Source organism: Rutilus rutilus (assembly GCF_951802725.1).
Source record: "Rutilus rutilus genome assembly, chromosome: 15".
Lineage (NCBI taxonomy): Eukaryota > Metazoa > Chordata > Actinopteri > Cypriniformes > Leuciscidae > Rutilus > Rutilus rutilus.
This window is the reverse complement of record NC_140220.1, coordinates 24,006,960-24,029,274: the sequence shown is the minus strand read 5'-3', so window position 1 is coordinate 24,029,274 and position 22,315 is coordinate 24,006,960. Positions and strand designations below refer to the sequence as shown.

Genomic DNA, 22,315 nt, shown 5'->3' with positions numbered 1-22,315 from the left:
ACCTTAATCTCACTCACTGGCTTCTCCAGGTGGATCCTACCACTCCCCCTTCCATGTAAAGCGCTTTGAGTACCCAGAAAAGCGCTATATAAATGTAACGAATTATTATTATTATTCTCTGCAAGAAGATACAGGAAAAGTCTGTGTAATGTGTCCTGCGCTACCCTGATCCCCCAGTAGTTGGCGTTGAAAACAGTTAAGCTGCTTAATATTTTTTTGTGCTATTTTTTAGGGTTCTTTGATGAATATTAAGTTTAAAAGAACAGCATTTATTTGAAATAGAAATCTTTTGCAACATTATTATAAATTACTGTCACTTTTGATCAATTTACTGCATTCTTCCTAAACAAAAGTATTAATTACTTAAAAAAATAATAATAATCTTTGAATGTTATATAACTTAAGTTAGATAAAAAAAAAAAAAGTTTCATGTAGTTTTTTTTTTTTTTCATACTTAATTTTGACAATGGCAGTTGTGGTTTCTTAAGTTTTGGCTGCTGCTTCATAAAAAATAAATAAAAAAATACTACAGTTAGTTTAATAGAAAATTGTATTACTTTGATCTAACAATGATAATGAGAAAATCAATCATGGTTTTAATTTGTATATTGCTTTAATAATAAACTGACATATATCTGCTGCACTGGTGAACGTTTTACAGCTTGGTAGAAGTTTTCAACTTGCCTTAAAAATGCAAACCTTAAAACTACGGGGGGAAATATATTACAGATATATTGCATAATAATTTATTTTGGTTACTATGTAACGATTATGGTGTGTATGGTGGTATGTTCATCGAAACATCGGAAAAAGTGAGAAGGAGTCATTGACGGAACAGGTGTGGGTTCTGTCTTGAGGTACTGTGACTCATTCGCCAATTTGGTGAGAACAAAGACGGTCTAGCTTTGACCTGGGTTACGTGTGTGCAAATAAAAGGGGATCACAAGACTGGTGTGAGCTCTCATTATGATTTCAACGTCTGACCCATGAAGCATGACAGCTAGACTGAGATAATTACAGGGAGCGAGGCCAGGAAAGGGAACGCTCCGGTCAATAAGACGGTATTGCTCGATATGCCTACTCAGAGAAAACTTTCCTTTACTTGTTTCTCTTGTTCTTCAGTTTATTTCAGCTCTGTAATTCTGCTTATCATGCTTTGTTCTTTGATATCTCAGATCATTATTCTCTTGTTTTTAACTCAAGGCCAAGAGCAGATGGTTCAACAATCTTAAAGAGTCACCCTGTATCTTACCATAATAGTCCATTCACATTTTATAATGGAGGCTGACTAAACTTTGGCTTTGGCTGTGAGAAATCTAGCCAAGGTTTTTTATAACATCGGAACAATTTGCCCCTCAGAGACAAATCCAGGGTTTAAAATCAAGATGATAATTCAGACCTAAAATTGCCAAGTGACTACATGCTGTATGCAGTGAGACATGTTGAAATCGGTTTTGAAGCTGGAAATTCAGCTTTTTAGGATGCTTGCTTTTCGCCATGACTAATGATGTGTAACACTGACTGACATCTCTCCTACCTTGCGGCTAATCGTGATAGTTTAAAATACAGCAGGTTTATATGTAAAAACTGATTGCTTTAGTCACAAAACACTCAACAGTACCTGCCTGGGGTCTGGTTCTTAACGTACGGTTTCCTCTTGTATAGGAAGTGTTCAGGTCAGTGTTTCGGGCGTCAGGCCCAGCTGTCAAAATCACACATTAATTTAATGGCTGTTTTGAGAGCATTAGAACGAACCCTGCATGAGTTTCAACAGGCTTGTGGCCTCACACACACATATTCTCTAATTCCATCTTTGCCTATTCTCAAATAATCTCTCAAAACACTGAGAGTGAACATCTGGCCACCACCATTAGCAGAGTGGCTCCACCTCCTTCCATCTGAAAGAGTGAAAGGTGGAGGGGCCCATGGAGATGCTGATGATTTAGATGCAGGAAGAAAGGAGGAGATAATAGGGAGGAGTGTAGGGCATTGCGTGTGAAAGGGAGAAAGTTTGAAGCCTTTGAAAGAGGCTTTACATACAGTGAGAGACTCCGGGGAGGCTGAGCGAAATCTGGCTTTGTGTGTATGTAAAGCTATATTGGGGATTCTGCATAATTAGTATTAAAAGAAGTAGAAGAGTGTGACCCATTCAAAAAGAGAACAAAAATAAAGCATAAGGAATGAGAGAGCAATGAAGGAAAACTTCAGAGAGAAAGGAAGTCTATACAGCTGCACAAATAAAAACAGGTGGAGTGTGTCCATCCGGGGGATGAACAAGAAAAATAACAGTGACCCTCACAGTCACCCTCAGAGGAGGGTGAGGGGCGATAGAGGGTCCCCTTCTCATACTAGACATAACAGTCATGAATGAACGGCTCTTTAGTAAATCAAAAAAACTATGGCAGTGCATGTACTTACAGCCAGGTACAGCATGGTGTACATTGAAAATGAAGCATGTCCAGAAAAGAAGGATTTCCTGTAAAGAAATGAATGAGCATTTAATCAAAATGTTCATTTTAATTTTAAAATAAATACATCACATTTATTTACTTGGGAAGTTTCCGCCATTGAGTAGATTTAGCAAATAAATACATAAACAAAATTCTCTAATGCTCACCAAATGTTTACGTTCACTTGAGATATAACCGACTGTGTTTACATGAATACTCGCCAAGACGGGAATTTTGACACAACTATGTATGTATTTTACCGTTCAAGTGCAATTAGCCAAGACAGAGAACTGAATTGAACTGAACAGACAGTAATAACTCTTTTTAACATCAAGCAAGTCACATGTAAGTAACAGTTGCGTGCCCTGTCTATTCTCTGCTATCTGCAATATGAAGTAGCCTATTAAAATCATTCAGATATGCACATTGCGTTATGTACAAGTGATACATTGTGCAGCTCTTATCTACAATATATGACATTTCTTCCTTTAGCTGAATTTTTCAACCAAAGCAAGGGAATCCATGTGCATGTGAGTGCTAAATATCTCACCTGGCCTCTTGTACTTTGCTGGAATCTCCATGGCATGTGTACTGAGTAATATATCCCAGAGAGCAGTTGATGGTAGAGTAGTCAGGCTGACAAATATCTAGGAAGTGCGGCCTCATCCGCCCAACCGAGACCTTGGCGATGTCTGTGAATGATTGGCTGACGGCGCAGCCGAAGATGAACACACCCACTTGTCTGTAAAGGGCGGAGACATATGGGTTTCCCACGAAAGATTTGGAGCCTTGGTTCAGGTAATGGATCCTGTAGCATTCGCCAATCACGATCTAGAGAACGGTTCATTTTCAAAAACAAAAGATTACTGACAGCTGAGATTAATACTACATACAGGTTCTGTTCCAAAACCTAATGAAATTTCAAGAGAGCATCATATACGTATATCTTTTGTGAAAAAGCCAATCCAATAACGGAGACATTTTTTTTTTTGTCTTTGTGCAATCCAAGATGGTAGATGAGCAGAGATGTTGATTATAAATATATTTTATCAATACTCAAAACTATCAATCACATTTTTCAGTGCAATATAAAAAAGACACATGTTTACACGTGTGTTTATGTATTTTTATGCTTATTAGAGCATCAACACTTTTAGCTTAGCAACATGCTAACAATAAACTTTATTGAAATTAACTGAGTTGATCCAATTTGTGTGATGCTTGGAGTCGTTGCCTATGTATAGTGTTCCAAATCGTTCACTTATCAGGTTCCATGATGGTTAGGAAACCTACTTAGACACTAGAAAGCAAGGCAGTTCACTAGGTTTTGGAACAGAGCTAAAATGGCAGCAACATCAAACAATTAGGTATATTTGTGAAGTCACCACAAACATTAACATGTCACTGTATAATATCACAAGATTTCAGTGGTCAGGTCATGGACATGCAGGGTGAGGTTAGATGTACATGCAAAATTAGTTTGCAGTTAGGAAAGCACACTAAATCAAGAAAAGAAAGAAGAATTGAGTGAAAGAAATGAGGGAACGAGTAACATGAGTTATGACTGAGCATGGCCTGCCTATTGCTGGTGATATTTTAATGATATGGAACATATTATGTTTCTAAAGGTTATGGCTTTCATATGAGCAGTTAGAGCATGGGATTTTAAAACAGAGGTCTGCACCATTTGAAACCAATAGGACATAAATTAGAGACGAGAGGCGTGGGCTATGAAGTACACAAACCATGCCTTAATGAGATATTTACTATCTCTCTCTTTTTTTCCCCTCTTTAAACTTAAGTGGAACGCTGTTGTGTTGGTAGTGAAGAGTGGGGCTGCCTTCCCTGAGGCCTAACCAAACTAGGACTGGAGACACTGCTAATTAACTACATCTGTGTGAGGGGTGCACACACATATATATATATATATATGTGCACACACAGCCCTTGTTTTAATCATGTGAATTGCTGAGCATGGGAACATGTCTACTCCAGACAGTAAGGCACGCATGACTCAATATAGGATCTCCATGGAGTCATGGTTTGGTTACATGCCAGTGTTCAGGGGCTCGTACTTTAAGACCACTTCACTCATCTTTAGTACTTTACTCCACAAGGGGCTTGTCTGGGATGTTGAATTTTTGTTTTGAGACAGTGTTTTGAAGTTTCACTAATTTGACATTGCATTCTTTCTTGTTCTTCGTCCTACATGTGTCCTGCAGGTGATTAGGTTAATTTGTGAGAGGTTAACCCCTCGCCAGCTGTCACAAAGTCTGTGAATGTCTACTAATTCAACACCTCAGTAGCAGTAGGGCAGTTTATTCTCTTATCCAGATGGATCTACACTCTACATTTTTGTGAGTCTTTTTAACAAGTTTTTCATTTTATTTAGCTTTAGTTTTTAACAGTAACTTTGCATTGCTGTTTTTGAGAATAACTTTTTTGAGAAAAAAAAAGTCAAAAACACAAAAAGAGCAATACATCACAAAACATGCAGACAAAAGAAGACGGAACAGAAAAAAAGAGAACGAGACTGAGACAGAAAGAGAGATAGAGATAGAGATAGCCCTGACCATGATAAATCCCTTAATGTTGAGTTATTCAAATATTTTAAATGAAAAGATGGGATGGGGTGGACTGGTTAATGGATTTAAAGAGGATTATGGGTAGGATTCTTTGCTATAAAGTTATTTATTTCTACAGTTATTCTACTGATCTAATAGGGGATGAGGGATGAGGGTTTATTTATATGAATATATATAAGAGAATAACTTACAGAGAGGATGGCAATTAGAATGCCAGCGGCACAGAGCACGGCATCGCTTATGGTGTCCCCGTTTTTATACGGGTACTGGATGGACTGGTCACTGCAGTAAAACCCGCGATGATACGGCTTGATTGTGCTAGTTTCAATTATCAGGAAAGGCAGGCCAGCTACAGCGAAACACACACACACACACACACACACACACACATAGAGAGAGAGAGAAGAGGGGAGAGAGAGAAAGAGAGAGAGATTTCAGGTCAGTCACAGAAAGACACACGCAGGTAGCGGCACAGCACAGCATAGCACAGCACACGGCAACCGAGGATTATGGGAAAAACCAGGCAGGGGAGGGGGGTCTGACATGGTAGATCGGTTTCTGAGAGAGTGCACGACTAAATATAGTTGATGTCTGCCTATGATTGGTACAATGCACTAGCAGTTTCTGCTACATAACAGCTATAAAATATAATGACTCTCTCAAAAGACTTGATTTCCCATGCAGTCGCCCCACTCGCCTGGCCCCATGTCCCCTGTCTGAGGCCCCTCTGTGGGGCACTTACGCTGGCAATGGGCAGGAGGAGGCCCACAGCTGTCAGCACAGAAGAAGGCACAGTGCTGCTTTTATAGGCGTAGCGGATACTGTCGTCCGCGCAGTAGAACCCTCGCTGGTACGGCTGCACTGTCGATTTATGCAACACCATCGAAGGCAGCATGACTACGCAAAAAACACACACAGACCCCATAGGGCGTGTCATGATACACACTTACCTGAGAGGGCAGGGATGTTTCACATGACTTGTGCTCATGAAGCATAATATATAGTGAAAAATACACTGCAAAATCAGTATTCGGTTTTTTTTTTTGCCCACTGGCAATTTTCTTTTCTTGTTTTGAAGCATACTTCTGATTTATTAATGCTTAAAAAAAATAAAAATAAATTGCCAGTGGAGTTGGAAAAATAAACTTAATTCAAGATATATTCTATGAAACTAAATATTGCATCTCAAGTAAACTGATCTTGTTTAAAGGATTCTTTTTTAGATGTTTTTATTGTAAAAAAAAATATATATACTGATTGCAGTGTAAAAAGCAGGAAAACTAAGTGCAAAAAGCCTTAAAACTAAGTGCAAAAAGCCTTAAAACTAAGCAAAATAGCATTAGATGTAAAAGGAACAGGACGACTGAAGAACTGATGAAATGAATTGCAAACTAAAATCGACACCAACAGGCAAACTAGGAAGTTCTTCTAGCCTTTATCTAATCTTCTAAACAAAGCATTAGCTTAAAGTGCTGCTACTACAAGAGCCGTGTACACAAAACCTCACAGAGCACACACAATGTACTGTGTATCTAATACACATTGTCTTGAAGTGACAATTTGCGTGTTTGCTAATTAAGTAATTTGCGAAGCAGCACAATAGCAAGAGAAGATTCCCTTCCCTTTTGCTCGGGTTCAGTGCTATTGTCAGTGCAAAGTAGCTTAACAGCTAAAGACAATGCAGCCTAACGCCATTAAGCAAAGCTCTAACGCAAACAATACTGTATGTAGAGCTTCAGAGAACTAATTCATTACAGATAAGACCTTACAATGAACACCAAACCAATCAAAATCTAGCATTCCATGTTTCTTTGGTTTTATAGGCTAGTTTTATTGAGGGATTCAAATTGTAAAGGGTAATGTTGGGTTTTAACAAGAACAAGGGTGATAGGTGCTTTTCAGTGAGAACTTTGGAAATTCGGGATCAGTGTGATTTGTTAAAGTCTTTTTCCAAACCTAGTGAGTCGTCTTGCTTCCTGCATTTGCATTTACATCCTATCAATCATGAAATCTGCACTGTAAAAAAATAATAATAAAGTTGTTTAAACTTAAAAAAAAAAAAAGCAAGTGTTCGTGCTGCCTTAAATTTTACGTTTAGTCAACAAGAAATGTGAAGGTGTACTTGTTACAACTTGGATATTTAAGTTGCCTAAACATACATTTTTAAGGCAGCACAAACACTTCAACTTGATTTTTTTTATTGGAACGATCTACATAGCCAACATCACACAAAAAAATTCTAATAATTCTAATAATGTTAGCATGTTGCTAAGCTAACAACAATACTTTGAGACTTGAATATGAATATGAAAAAAAAGTATAGTTTGGGCTTAAGGATTTAGCCAAAACAAGTTGGAGGTACAGTACATAATGTTGTTGGCTATTTGGAAGAACTTACATTGGGAGTGAGACCATTCTAGGAAGTGGCTCACTAGGGTTTGGAAGAGAGATTGTATGTGAACATTTTGGAGACAGATTATATGGATTTTTCAGGTTCACTTGTGGTTTTGCTAAAACATTTTCATAACATTTTGGTTCATGTCTTCTTGCTTCTTGAGAGAACTATAATGGAGACACTTTTTGTGGTTGAAAGCAAAAGACTGAAGACTCATGCTGAGGAGGGTTTCCCTTGGTATGGACAACAAACTACATGCACATCAGTTTGGTATGCATCTAAACCAGTGTATTTTTTTTCTTTAAGGAAAGGGATAGATGCCAGGCTGGGAACTCAGCCCAAAATGGCCGACTCATTAAAATGTCACACGTCCTGCAAAACACACGTCAGCTGTCATCATCTAGCCAAAAGCGGGGAAAATAAATACATATTTTCAAATCAAAGCAAACTAAACATCAGACTCAAAGTTGTGGTGGGAGCTTTGAAAAGTTCCCCTTGAAGGATTGTAAAATGTGTGAATAGCAAGAAAAACAAAGCTTAGCTTACGCCGACCACCCAAATGTCTGGAATGGTGTTTGGAGCAAAAGAGAGAAGGGGGCGTATGGGTTTTTTGTGGTTGGTGAGAGAGGAGACTGCATCCGTGGTGACTGATTCGTTCTAACACACACATACTCACACACACATATTAAAGGTTTGGTTTATTGTATGAATGTATATATGTAAGATCATACCACTGGGAACAAGCACGTTTTGAAAAACAACGTTCCTCGATCTACCCTCAGGGCCTCTTTGCCTTTCTTTGATAGAAAATCTACTTATTCCTCAACCTCCAAATACTTGGACAAAGTCTTAAGTGCAGAGTGAAATAATATTCAAACATGTTCAAAGGAACATCATGTTGTGGTTTTTAGACATAAGGTTGTGTACAACATAAGCTACTTCATTTACATGTGGTCAAACACCTCTGTCCTTTTTCTGCTTTCAGACGAATAAGCAATACTGGAATTAAAGGCTGTAGACACTTTTAACACCTGCAAAAATAAAGGGCTTTGGGAGTTCGTAGGGTTTTCTCACAGGTGCTTGAGTTGGGGACGGTCAAACAAACTTGCTTAGCCAATTCGATCCCGGGGTTTGAGACTGGGTGGAGGAAATCCATGGACCTAGGGTACATATGCAGAAACACATGCAGACATGGACGCACATTCCTCTTTGGCACTGCTTGTGATGTTTTCAGATCTGCTCTGACCACAAGGCCAAATACACTTAGAATGTCTGGAAAAAGCCAAGTGCTGGCGATCATATTTCATCATATGCGCACGCATGTTAACATACAGACATTCTATTTCTGCCAAGGTGTGTGTATCTGCATAAGTATGCAGATGGTTAACAAATTTGTTACATGTGTTCTCTTAATGTTGTATGAGATTTTGTTACTTGTTAATATCTATTTATATTTAAAGATTTTTCCTCACTGGAAAAGTAGACAAAAACTATGATTTATAAATCAGTAAAAAAGAAAAGAAAACTTTTGTTGTAGGGGGGATTAAATATGTTTTGCACTAGCTAAATAGTTCTGAAATGTGTGTGTTTGTGAAGACCTCCACATTAATTCCATGTGTTAGTGAATAGCCTTCTGTCTGTGCCCAATGATGTTGGCAGAGAGCCCGCATCATGCCAGCACGCCGTTGTTCTACCGCCCATGTCATCACCACGAGAGAGGCCTAGTGTGCTGAGACTCTCCTCATTCTTCTCTTACTCTTTCTCACTCTTGAAGACACAATCTGAAGAGCAGCTTTACTCAACACACTCAAAAAACTTGAAGGTAGTCAAGCTGTTAATTGTTGAGCCGTGGTGCTTATGTAAGAGACACAGGTTTGAATGTGGTCCAGATCTCATCATCTCCTCTCTGGAAAATGCATACAGACTTTGTGATCAAAGTTTCTGATCAAAAGGCACAAATTACAGACCATTTTAAGAGACCTAATATAAGAATTCTGAACATCTTGCTAACTTGTTCTGAAGTGCTTCAAACAAAGCTGATGAAGATCTTTCAAAGGTTTAATGCCATAAACCTGACAAACTGAGGCTGAGACAAGAAGTAATATGTTTTTTTGTTTTTTTTATCTACTGTAACTCTCTCTACTTAAACTTCCTGGTACAACAGTAACTATGAGAGACTGAAAGAAAGAGGGAAGGGAGGACTGTGGTCTGTGCGTAGTTAATTAAATTGAAATAAATTCAGTCTGATTCACAATGGACCCATAGCCACAGTTAAAGCGTGGTGAGTGGTGACCTACAGAGACAAAGAGGTAGCTGTCTAAATTAAACAGCTCTTATCAAATCCTCATGTCAGGGAAACCATGTGAAAAATATTAAAAGCTTGACTTATGCCAAACAGACCAATGTCCTTAAGACGAATTTACTCAGTGTCGGATTTCCACCAAATTTAAATTGTGAAAGGCAATGTGCAAATTATACAATTTGCAATGTTATTCAGACTATGTTATAAACTTACTGTTCTCATCTCAATGGGTTTTTCTCACAAATGTCTATTTTGTCTAATAAATGTCAAAATTGTAAATGAACGGTTATTCAGCGTTATTTACATCAGTTACATCAGTATTGAAAATTTTGCTTTAATATTTGACAATTTTAACATTACTTTCATATATTAAACAAAGATATAATTAGGGAGCACAGACCGCCACCCCCCCTGGTCAGAGAGTTTGTCATGTGGCTCTTTGCCACTTGGTTTAGTGCGTATGAACTCTCCATTTAGTCTCTGACTTAATGCTCAATATGAGCGTAATGAAAAACAATGGGTCCAAAATCTATTGGGACCTCGAGCGCCACGCATACACCAAACACACTCACAAAACAATTATGAGTGGGTGGTAGAGTGGTGCATTGTGGGGGAAATTTTTCTATTTGCGTTATCAGATGTGGGCACGCAGCCTTTCTGCTCTCAGAAGGGGAACGGCTAGACACCAGTCAGTCGCTACTGGCAACCACTGAACCAGCTGTTCACTGAACCACAGCTGCTGATAGGCCAGAATGGAAATAATTTCTAGAAATCAATGTTTATGTAAGAAATGGGATGATTCTTATTGGAGACAATTGACTATTGGTGGCTGGTTACACAGCTATAAAGCCTGGAGGAAAAACGTGTTTGTGTGTCTGCTGCAAGATTACATAGACCGATATTTAACCACTTGTGAAAATGTGTGAGAGATTGTGGCATAATGCTTACAGATTTGATTACTTTTTTCTTTTTTTTTCAACTGGGTCACGTCCACTAGAAAAAAGTCACTGGAAGTAATGCAGTCTGACAGAACCACACAATGTAAATCCAAACTTACTTGTTAAACAACTTATCAAAGATGAAGAGAGTAATTTCTGTCACTTACAGAATTTCAAAAATGATCCCCCATATGCCATTGGTTATGTCAAAAAGCAAGTCACACCCCAATCTAATGCCACTGGTTGACCCATTGTTGTTGTCTGGCTGATCGGAATGTTCAAACAAACAATTTGCTGATGGCACAAATCTTTAAGACTTCTACCTATCTGATGCGGAACCTTAAACCATTTGGACTTAAGCAAACCTGCAGTAAGAAATATCTGAAATGTTTGACCTTTCCTTCAAAGCTTCTTGCTCGAAAGTAAGTAGTGGTAATGACTGCATGATGGGGTGAAAGTGAACTGCATTGTGAAGCAGAAGCAGTGAATGACTATTAAAGGCCGATCTGTCATTGTTGGGACAAAGATTCATTGGTGAAAAGGAATAAAGCTTTGTGAAGAAATGCATATTCAGGAAAGGCCTTCTCCTGACAGGGGCCCTCTGGCCTCCAACAAGGAGTGCACTCAGAGGTCCTAACTCTGAGGTGTCAAAACTCTCTTTTGAATAAACTTTCAAAAGCACAAACACAATAAAAAACATATACACATTTAAGTGCATTAGATACACAAATCAGAACCAACTTAGATCAGCAGTAAAACAGGAGGTAAGAACACAGATGTAGCGTGACTGTGCATGTGTGATGGAGGCCTGAGGTAAGCTTACAAGAAGTACAACTTTTGAAATGTGGTGGAAAGAATACATAGAGATACTCTGAAATAGAGACCACAATTACCACAATACATTCTAGCCAAGTCTCTTTATAATGTGAGACCCTGTCATATGTATCAAGTCTTCCTGTAGCTAGTGTGCAAAGATACCACAAAACAAATGTCACGAATCAAAGACACGCTTAGCGGATGCAAAGGGAAAGGCCTAGTCATATGATGTAAAATAAGCAAGGGTGTTTTTACATGCTCATTAGGAAAGTTTGTATGAGCTTATCTGCCAAATTGCTCATTGACCCCTTGAGTCAGACAACACCAGGCTGTAATTACATTATTATACATTAAATAAAAGAAGGAAATGGTTTTAGATAGATTGTGCAGGAAGTTGATCCATGAATGGCACCTTCTGGAGTTTTAATTTACAGTCAACATTTAGCATCTTGTGAAACGTGTGCCAGAACTAAGATGTCAAGGTTTGGTTGGCTAGCATAGCTAACATCATTAGCCAACTCAACTGCCTTTGAGATGAATGGGAATCCTAACATATCTTTCTCCAGGTATTATAGACTTCCTTGGTCAGAACTTTGTTCTCAACACTTCAGGTTGTTTTGTAACTCTTGGCTGGAGAACATGTTGGTCAATAATACACCCTTGAACATGTAACCTGAGTCCCAATTAGACACAATGAGTCTGGGGTGAACTTGATTCATAACAAACCTGATATGAGGAAAGACCTTTCCAACGGTTTCAAACTACAATGGCAACAATCAGGACTACACCTTGAGGAAACAATGCACACATGACAGTATGCAAGAAAAGAATCATTTTAGATACAAGCATATCCTCTGAGGCCACTACGGGTGACGTGAGGGTTTGTTGTTTAGTTCTCAGCTCCATTGATGGCTTTATCATTGGTGATCTGCAAAGGGCTTGTGGCCAGGGCCTTCACACAATGCGAGAGCCTGTGGAGGATGCAGAGTGAGAGAGAACGGGCACGGTAACCCCTGTGGGAATCTGTTGAGAATGAGTGGCTCACTGCCATCTCTCATGAGACTCTCACTGGCTGAAAGACTGAAGCCGAATACAAAAGAGAAATCCACCCCTGCTGGGAACAAGGGAAATGTAAGAGGAGGGCTTTATTAATTACTGGGAGAAAGGTAAATGAGGGAGGGAGACGGGGCAAGAGGAAGTGAGGGTGGCCATTGAAATCTAATGCAATGCTACAGCATGAAGCACATTGTATTTTTAGATCAGAGTGTGTGTGGACAAAGGTCTATAATACCTGGAGAAAGCTTTATCAGCAGTTGTTCAGCTGGCTTAGGACCCTTTGGAAGTCGTTGATTTGAAATTTGCCAATTTTGCTCACAGATGCTCAGTTCTGGAGGCAATTACTTATGAACCAAACACCTGAACCGTATTAATAATTACTCTAGAGCAGCAGGAAATTGCGTCATGACAAATCGGATGTGGTGCCTTATTACACCACAAGAATGTACACGTGCCCAAACATTTCACTAGTGACTTTCCCAGAGTTAAGCACTGATCTAAATGGCACCCTAACCCTTTACGGTGCTCCTCTGAGTCTACATTAGCAAAAGTGTGCATTGAGGCACAAAGCAACAAATGGGACACCCTACAGCTTTGTGGACTTAATGGCATTCCAAGAAATGCAAGTCCACAAGACTGATCAAGTGTGCCATTTGGGCCAGGGCCTTAGCATAAGCTTAGCATAGGTTTGTATTTAGTAGGGCCTACATCCCGAAGCCATGCTAACCGGACAGACCTTGACCCCTTGGTGAGGACATGCCATTTATAAAATGTTCTGCACTTGCTCACTGGAATGAGAACGCCCTGTGTGGGATTCTTCAGAAGTCAGAAATGCATTTCAAACTTGATTGACATTTCCGAAACACACAAACAGATCCATTCTGGCTCCCAGACACATATACCACAAAACCCACCCAGACTACACACTAAAACACACACAAAAGTACACACAGGGAGATTAACGTTCTCTGTCACCTTTGACCCATGAGCCCTGACCTCTGGAATGTGTGGTCTGGTCTCAGTAGCACCCTGCACGTTGCCTCTCTTTTGCCCCCACTGTGGTACAGAAGCAGTGACCCGCACACTAAACCTATACCCATGATGACCCATAACTTACAGATATTCATGTCAGAAAGAGACTATTTCTGATAAACAGAATAACACAGTCCGATACAGATCAATGTAGGTCAACCCAGACCTACTAACCCCATTTCCATCTGACCTACCCAGTTAAATCATCAATACTAATAATATCTGGGTCTATTAGTTCACCCACACTATGCACTGCCCACTTTTTGTGCAGTGTGTATTATGTTGTCTCCAAAAAGTTGCCGCAAAGTAACAAAATTGCAGCTAATCTGAATATGATTAATCATTCAGCTATATGAAGCGCAATTTTGGACCAATGACATTTCACCTTGGCCAGAGGCACTCTGTGCAACATAAAAAACAAGAAATTGACTAATTGTTTGTCACTTATTACAGGACCATTCTTTACTACATCATCCCTGGTTAGGACAAATTTGGAAGAAAAACCGACATGTGAATGTTTATTTTGTTTATGTCAGAGACTTCACTGTGTTTTTAATTACTGTATGTGCAAGGGACCACTGCTGTCACTGTGTTCTCTGCTATCTCACACACCAGAGCTGCTCAGTTAGCTTTGTCTATGCAAGCTGCTGAGGTCAGCAAAGCTGTGCTCATTGGCAATCCTACCTTTCTCACTCTCTCAATACATTAGATAGGCTCTGGGGCAGGGCCCCAGTTCAAAACATGTGCTTACGCACAGCAATTTTTACTCACGGAAATCGACGCCAGGGTCATGCCTTTTCACGTGGGCATCCGAGTGGGCAGCCTTTTGGGGGCCTGATAGCACTGTATGCAAAACACTAGAACTGTGTCTGAAATCGCACCTATACCCTTACATAATTCACTATTTTGAGGTACCAATGCACACTAAACGGCTCGAGAAAACCTACTGTGAGGCTCAGTGTCTCAGCAGATGGCGTCCACAACCTTTCTGGCCCTCTCAGTGTTCAAATTTGCTAACTTGTTTTCATCCACTCTTTCAAGTGGACTACATTACACTCTTAAAAATAAAGCTTCCAGAGTTTTTTTTTTTTTTTAGCAATGCCATAGAAAAGGCCTTTTTGGTTCCCCTCAGAACCGTTCAGTGATCAGTTCTTAAAATAACCATGTTTTCTAGGTTTAAAGAACAATATAATAGTCTGAAGAACCCCCTGCAGTAATTCTTATCTTGCATACTTTTTAGGATGAACTGCAATGATACAAAAGCCCTCCAAGTTCTAAACACGTCAAACGTGTTTACTAGAGAAAAAATTATTAACAGAGCTTCAAGACAAACTGTCTGTGTGTTTAACAAACATTCCTGAAAGAGACGTTTATTAAAATTATAAATATATAAACATATCACCCATCAAGAGTAAAATCACAGTGGCGTAATGAAAACGTGTCAAAGCTACTCTGTAATTTAACCTTTTTAATCTCTTCCCCACGCACAAACAGCCCCTTGAGGAGACCGACAAACAATATATTTCACTAAAAGACATGAGGACACATACATTGAATTTACAGTGGTTTCTTCTAAGAAAATAAGTGTTTCTGTGTTTATTTATATCATGTAATAAAAAGGCCTAGCATGTCAAAATAAATGTCTAGAGATACCACTAAATCAAGCAGCAAAGAGCCCTAAAAAAATGTCAACTCTGCCAAGTGTCACGTTCTTTGGTAGGTCTGTTTACTTTGCCTTTAGGTGCACAACTGCTGGCCAGTTTCCTTAGGTCAAAGGTCAAACCCAGCTTTTTTTTCTTCTCACAGTAGAGCGCAATTAAACAAATAAACATCAACTATCTGTCTGCCTCTTTTTTTGGCATTTCTTTACCGAGGCCAATAAAACATAATAAACCCCTGTAGCTCAGGAGAAGAGGCTTCTTAGGACCGCAGAAGTATTCCTTTTCTCTACATCAATCCTTTCATCCCCTCCGCCGACTTCACAGACCCTAGAGTCAGTGGTGTGTCATGATCCTGGTTAACCTAAGCCACCACAGCCAGCCGTGAGCATCTTCATTGGGGTAGAGCCCAGGAACTGCTCCCATCTCCCACCCTGCCCTGGAGCTCAAGAGAAAGACCCACCATGGACTTAACACTACAACCAAAGTATCTGAAAATAGCAATCTACACTCTACCACTCTAGTGTGAGAGCTGCATTTAGGCTTTTGGTGTGGTGTGTAAGAGCGTAAGATCATTGAAACAGTCTAAATGTGTTTATTATTGTGTAGTTTATGAGTGAATATATATTGACACGTTCGTGTAAGCTACACATCTTATTGTGGGTGTGTGCTTCTGCAATGAGACAGTAGCAATAACAGTGAAGGTGTAAATGATCACAGCATTGTTCTGCTCCTACTCCACCCACCAGGAAACATCCCAGAGTGAAAGAAAGACAAAACAGCTCTATAAACGTACAGACACACTGACACAGTGATACATATGTGTGCATTCATGTATCAAGGGTTTTACTTGCAGAGAAAGGAAATTATGGGGAGAAGAGGGGAATGGGATTGGGAAATGTTGCAAGCTAGACTCAAGCTAATATTTCCCATATGAGTTCCACAGTTGAATGCCCGAACTACATTGCCACAGATCCAACATCACCAAATGGACTAATTTTAACAGAATTTAACCCAATTGCAATTATATATATATATATATATATATTATTTATATTTATTTATTTATATATAATATAATATGTATTAATTTTTTTTTTTTTTTTTTATTTCATGCTCTTGTCATTTTTTATTAGTTTGTTTTCATCAAACATTTCTGTTTTGCTTTAATGTATATTTATCGGGGTTTTAGTAATGTTAGCACTAAAAACATAAACTTTTAATTTCAGTTAGCTGCCAAGGCAACATTTCTAAGTTTTTTAGTTTTTCATTTAATATTTTATTTCATTTCATGAAAACTTATTTTTAACAACATTGCTCTATATAAATGCACTGAAACGAGTCATCTGCTTAAACAGCATTTTATTTTTAATTAATATGCTAATTTGATTTACATCGTCACCCTTCTCCCCCTAGTTTTTCAAGATATTACACTCTTCATCTTTAAGAAATCAAGTTGCAATGCTTAAGAAAATTCCTTCTCTATAGGGGCACCAAACTAAAACCAAAAACCACATTAGAGCTATATCGAGTATTATCCATCACATTAGAATTAGCTTTGGTGATACAGGTCTCATTAACATATGAATGCGCGAAGGGTGACTGCCCTTTAGGGGCCAGCTAGGCTTACACTCAGGAATGCCAAGCACCCTGGACTTAATCCATATGACCCAGAAAAAGTGAAAGAGTGCTTGTCGTGTGAGGGTGGCTGAAGTCACCCTTGGCCCTTCGGTGCTAGATGAGATGCCCACACTGGATTTAAAGAAATCCCATTCCAGAAAGCATACACACACTCCACAAAAAATCCTGCAAACACCCTAGAATTATAATCAAGCTAAGCGAACTGAGAATGATTGTTTCCGCTGTGACAGCTACAGCTGATGCGTCCCACGGACTCCTACACACACAATGCCTCGTTTGCTAAAACAATAGCTAACAGGATACAATATAGACTAGTGAAAGGAAATAGACTAGAATTACACTGAGAATAAATAAACAAATCGTTTGTGTGTTTACTCATAGAGAGGCTTACAAACCAGCAGGGGTTCCTCATACTTGATTCCACACCCCTGAAGATCTTACTCTATTGTTCTGAGCACAAACAGAGAGCGTAAACTGATAGAGATATGCGGCTGCTGATCACAGAGAACAGCGTCTACACTCGGAGGAATTTAGTGACCGTAACGAAACTGAAGAGTGTGTTATCATGAGTACACACTCCAAGAGACCCTCTGGATGTAATAAAGTTATACCCGACAGTCTACACACACACAGTCTAAACAGCCAGCTGATGGTCACTCATGCTCATGTCTGCCTGTCTAATTGCTACCTACGGCAACCCACTTCGTCGCATAAACTCTACAAGCCTGTAATTAAATCACATGGCAGTGACCTCAAAAACCAGCCTCTCTTACTCACACACACACACTTAGACATACACAAACACCCTCGCAGGTTCTTGAACAAATAGTCAAAGACACTGTACTGCACATGTGCACTTAGACATACACAAATACAGAGCGTGGGCACTATGTTTTGACAGCGTCATTACTAGCGGTGAAGCCGAGGCAAGGCGAGGCAGTCTGTGACTCCATCTGAGGCCCAGATGACTCTACTGTACTCCAAGAGCACTCATATGGAAACCATTCCTGCATCACACTGTAACCCTCCATCCTTAATGCTGACTATTACAAAATACAGCTCCCTCAGGAGCCAAGAGTCTCCTAACATCACTTTCCAAAGATCCGTAGCAGCTTCTCATTCAGACTTCTGAAATCCTGTTTTAAGTATCAACGGACCCAGCTTGATTTTTAGTTATGGCAGAGGTGTTATTTTATCGTCTAATATGTCACCTCATTACGTAACATGCAGAAACGGCCATTTCTTTTGTCATTTTCTTGATGTAAAGTGGCTGGAAAAAGCCACAGAGGACCGATCTGCAGGAAGGTTGTCTGAAATAAGTCTCACTAAATGTCGACTTTCTATCCAGCTCTAATCTTACAGCTTTATGCTTCAGGTTGTCATTGGACAAGATGCCTAGAGGTCAGTCAGCATAGATGCTCAGAGGTCAGTCAGCATAGATGCTCCAGTATGTTAAGCCGTGGTGAAAAACAACTTGAGTTGCGTAATTTCCGAATCTCTGGCAAACCAGGAACCACCAAGCTAGATTTTCTTGGGAACACTTTATAACTACTGTTATCTTTGAGTGTGTAGCTTTTCATTTCTTAAACAAACATGTAGGAAGGCACATCACGGCCATATTACAGGATGACAGTGTCAAGATTAATCAGGCTCAAATTGTGAAAGAATGGTTGGGAGGGAGCATGAAGAATCCTTTTCACACATGAATTGGCACCTCTGAGTCCAGACCTTAAATTCATTGAAAGTCCTTGGGATGTGCTGGAGGAGACGTTACAGAGAGCTGGACCAAAGATCTTCACCAAACATTGATGCGTCTCTTGATGGAAATAACATAAACATTTATTTCCATCAAGAGGTGCATCAATTTTTGGTCAAGGTCTTGTATTGAGATAAGTTAAAAATTATATTTTTATATATGTCCACAGACCAATGTAACTGAAGTATTGGAGGAAAAGTGTAAAAATGAGCGACCGTTCCAAGAGGACTAAATAGAGTTGCTGAAAAGAAGTGCAAAACACATGTAAACTATTATAAACGGGATGGGGAAACATTGCAACAGAAGAAGTTAATGGAGCACTACTGCAGGAGGACTCCATCAGTCCATCTGACTGACAGCTACGGCAGGTCAAAGTCTTTCCTGAACGCCATGTGGCAGCTTTAGACGGTCTCCTGCAATTACACCCTGCGAATGAGAGAAAGAGGGAGGCTTTGGGGCTCAGGGAAACGATGTAGAAAAAAACCGGGGGGGATTACATTTCACAGCACAGCTGGCCACACCTAGGGCAAAGAGTCGGAGCGAGGGAGGGAAAACAGGAGAGCGGCCTAGCGAGACTACCTTTTCCTCTTCCCTCCCTTTCCTGAGTTTGCCCCTGCATACACCGACCGAAAATTATACCAGATGTCACTTCACAGAGTGGAAGCCGCCCTCGGTCTGCGATGAAGAATTTGAGAAATTCTGGAAAATATTTATAGAGGTGGACCAGACCTTCTCAGCTTAAGAGGTGGAGGTTAATGCAGTCAGACCTAAATGAGAGAGACTCCCAAAGGGTTCTCTGGCACTCCATAACTCCACCATCGCCCTCCTGGAATGCCACGGATAAAGGAGAAGTTAAAACAGCAGCTAAAATTGACCAGAAATCATGAGACCGAAACCTTTTCCTTCACTTTGATCTTCAGGTCAGGTCGTTCACACATTGTTTTAATTCAAGGTGATTGTTGACGGTGGTGATATCTAGTTTTTAAGTTGAGTTTTCACTTCCAGTCCAACAAGTAAACAAGAAAACTCTTTTAGAATTGATGCCTCCCCAGAGAGGTACCAGGAAGCAGCTTGGTCAAACCTTTCAGACCGGCAAACCGGATTAAATGTCACTGGTAAGTCAAGTATGCTTCGCATCTGTGGGGTATGAACAATGAGCACACGAACAAGCATTTCTACTAATCGCTAACCAAGCAGAAAGCATCAATGTTATGTGTTGCATATTAGGATGAATCTCACTAAGCCTGTCAAAAAGAGCATGTCCAAGTCACCCCAAATTAAAAAAAAAAGAAAGTCAGATCAATACATTTTTTAGGCACTATTTTGCAAGACAATTATGTTCATTTCCATTCCTCTTACCATTACGGTAATGCAAAATAAATAGTGCCGGGCAACGATTAATTGCATACAAAATAAAAGTTTGTGTTTACATAATGTTTACATAATATATGTGTATGTACTGTGTATAATTATTTTGTGTGTATATATATATATATATATATATATATATATATATATATATATATATATATATATATATATATATATATATATATATATATACACATATACATACATACGCACACATATGCATGTATATATTTAAGAAAAAATGTGTTATTTATATATAAAATATTTAGATTTATATATAATATAAATTATGTGTACATGCATATGCATATATTTATATATACAAAATAATGATACACAGTACACACACATATATTAGATAAACACAAACTTTTATTTTGGATGCGATTAATCGTGAATAATCGTTGCCCAGCACTAAAAATACATTTTAAAATAAAATAAATAAATAAATAAATAAATAAATAAATATTAAATATTACAAATGATAAAAATATTAATAAAAGTATCAAATAAAAAATATACATTTTTATATACTATTTAATATATAATGGAATACATTAAAATGTTATAATACTAATAAATAAATATTTAATAGTATATTACATGATTATTATTATTAGATATATATTCAAATATAAATAAGAATACAACAAAAAAATATTAATTTGTATTTATTTTTTTCCAATTTAATATATATGATTTAATATATTGTTATATAATGTATAATGTATAAATTGTAATAATACAAAAAATTCACATTATTTCATATAATATATAATATATCAAAATTAATTTTGACATTTAATTTTTACTCATATATATATATACACATATTAACACATATAAAATTAGTTTTTTTCTTTCGATTTGGGGGCAATTAAAACCTGAATATGTTCTTCATAAGATTCAAGTTACGGTAACAGCCATTTTTATACAAGCAAACCCCTGACATCTCGAACAGTAAAGCCAGTGCGGATGAGAGAAACAGTCTGGGTGGGTGTTCGTGTCTGTATGTAAACTATTTCAGCTATCAGTGGCATGGGCAGGAATGTGTGCGACCCACCACCCCAGACACCCTTGGGTGGGGGTGACCGTCAGAGACACGCCTCCTTCCCGTTACTATAACTACTGTATGCTAATGAGCGGAGCTGCAGCCTCTCTGCTTCATCTCAACAGGAGGTAACGCTAAACACACAATTCGTCTGGCTGCTTTTTAAGCTTCATTAACATTCATAATGCATCAGACACACTGCAGATACAATGCCCACAGTGATAAACTACTAATGAGCAGGAACAAAAGCATCGGTCCGAGTGTGGATGCACTGCATGTGTAAACACCAACGGTTGAAGTGGATTCGAATGCAATAAAACAGACAAGCGAGAGCCGAGGAGGATATCAGCTCCGTATCTGATGCGGGAGACCGTGAGTGTGCGAGAGAGAAATCCAGGGAGAGGGAAAGACAGAGATAACACACTAATCTACAGATCTCCACAACAGATGGATCTTGAAGTGCCTGATCATTGGATGAACCGCAGCTTCAGCGCTAACAAAGCCCATTCACTGGGAGACATTCTTCAGCCATCCTTTTCAAATGAGTCTCCTCTCTTTCACATAAACCCCCCCCCTCCCACGATCACCAAAAACAGGCCAAGCCCACTATCTTAAACATGACAAAGAGCATGTTTGTTTATGTCTTCCTTTTGAAGCACAGCGAATTTAGTGAATTCGTTACATGCGTTTATGCGTCTATATAACAGAACATGTGTCGTTTAGGTTGCATTTAAAAGAGGCCGTAAAACATGCACAGGAAGAGCTGAGGGTTCGTTTTCATTTACGATACGGCGACGAAAGGAAGTTATTAGTCACCAAACTCGCTGTAAACTTCTAATTTAGGACCGCCGTTGGATCAGTGATATTCCTCCTCTCCTGCCTCCACCTGCTCTAAAGCGACATGTTTAAGCCATTCTACTTCGCATTCCTGGGAACAAAAGCAGCGGGACTCGTTCTGCCCCTAAAAGCGGGAGAGAAAGTTGATATGATGCCGTTGCTGGAGTTAAATGAGGCATATGCCAGCTGGCGGGGGGTTGGAGGGTCTCTTCTAGAAGAATGTGTAAAAATGAGGGCTGAAGTTTGTTAATCCTTCCATTCTGAAGGAGGAGGGTTCGAAACTGACAGGCTTTGGGGAAAGATGAGAACCCGACCCTGTGATGGTTTCCAGGCGTCTGAACCAAACGAGACAAATAGGGCACCTATAGCGAATATACTGACTTACTGTAGAGGTATTCCAGGTACAATCCCTCTGGAGTTATCGAGG

At 39.1% G+C, this 22,315-nt stretch overlaps 1 protein-coding gene across 2 annotated transcripts in view; it reads right to left on the bottom strand.

Annotated features, from left to right (window-relative positions):
• The window catches only part of plpp3 (phospholipid phosphatase 3), a 36,540-nt gene that overhangs the window by 12,099 nt on the left and 2,126 nt on the right, over positions 1-22,315 (bottom strand). Inside the window, exons 2-4 of one of the 2 annotated variants that reach the window (XM_084431486.1) lie at positions 5,227-5,384; positions 3,001-3,281; positions 2,419-2,476 (exon numbers count right to left, since the gene is read on the bottom strand). In XM_084431486.1, coding sequence (XP_084287612.1) covers positions 2,419-2,476; positions 3,001-3,281; positions 5,227-5,384 — 497 coding nt within the window. Of the gene's footprint in view, positions 1-2,418; positions 2,477-3,000; positions 3,282-5,226; positions 5,385-5,777; positions 5,933-22,315 lie in introns of both variants that reach the window. The other variant, XM_084431487.1, reaches the window with a different exon arrangement.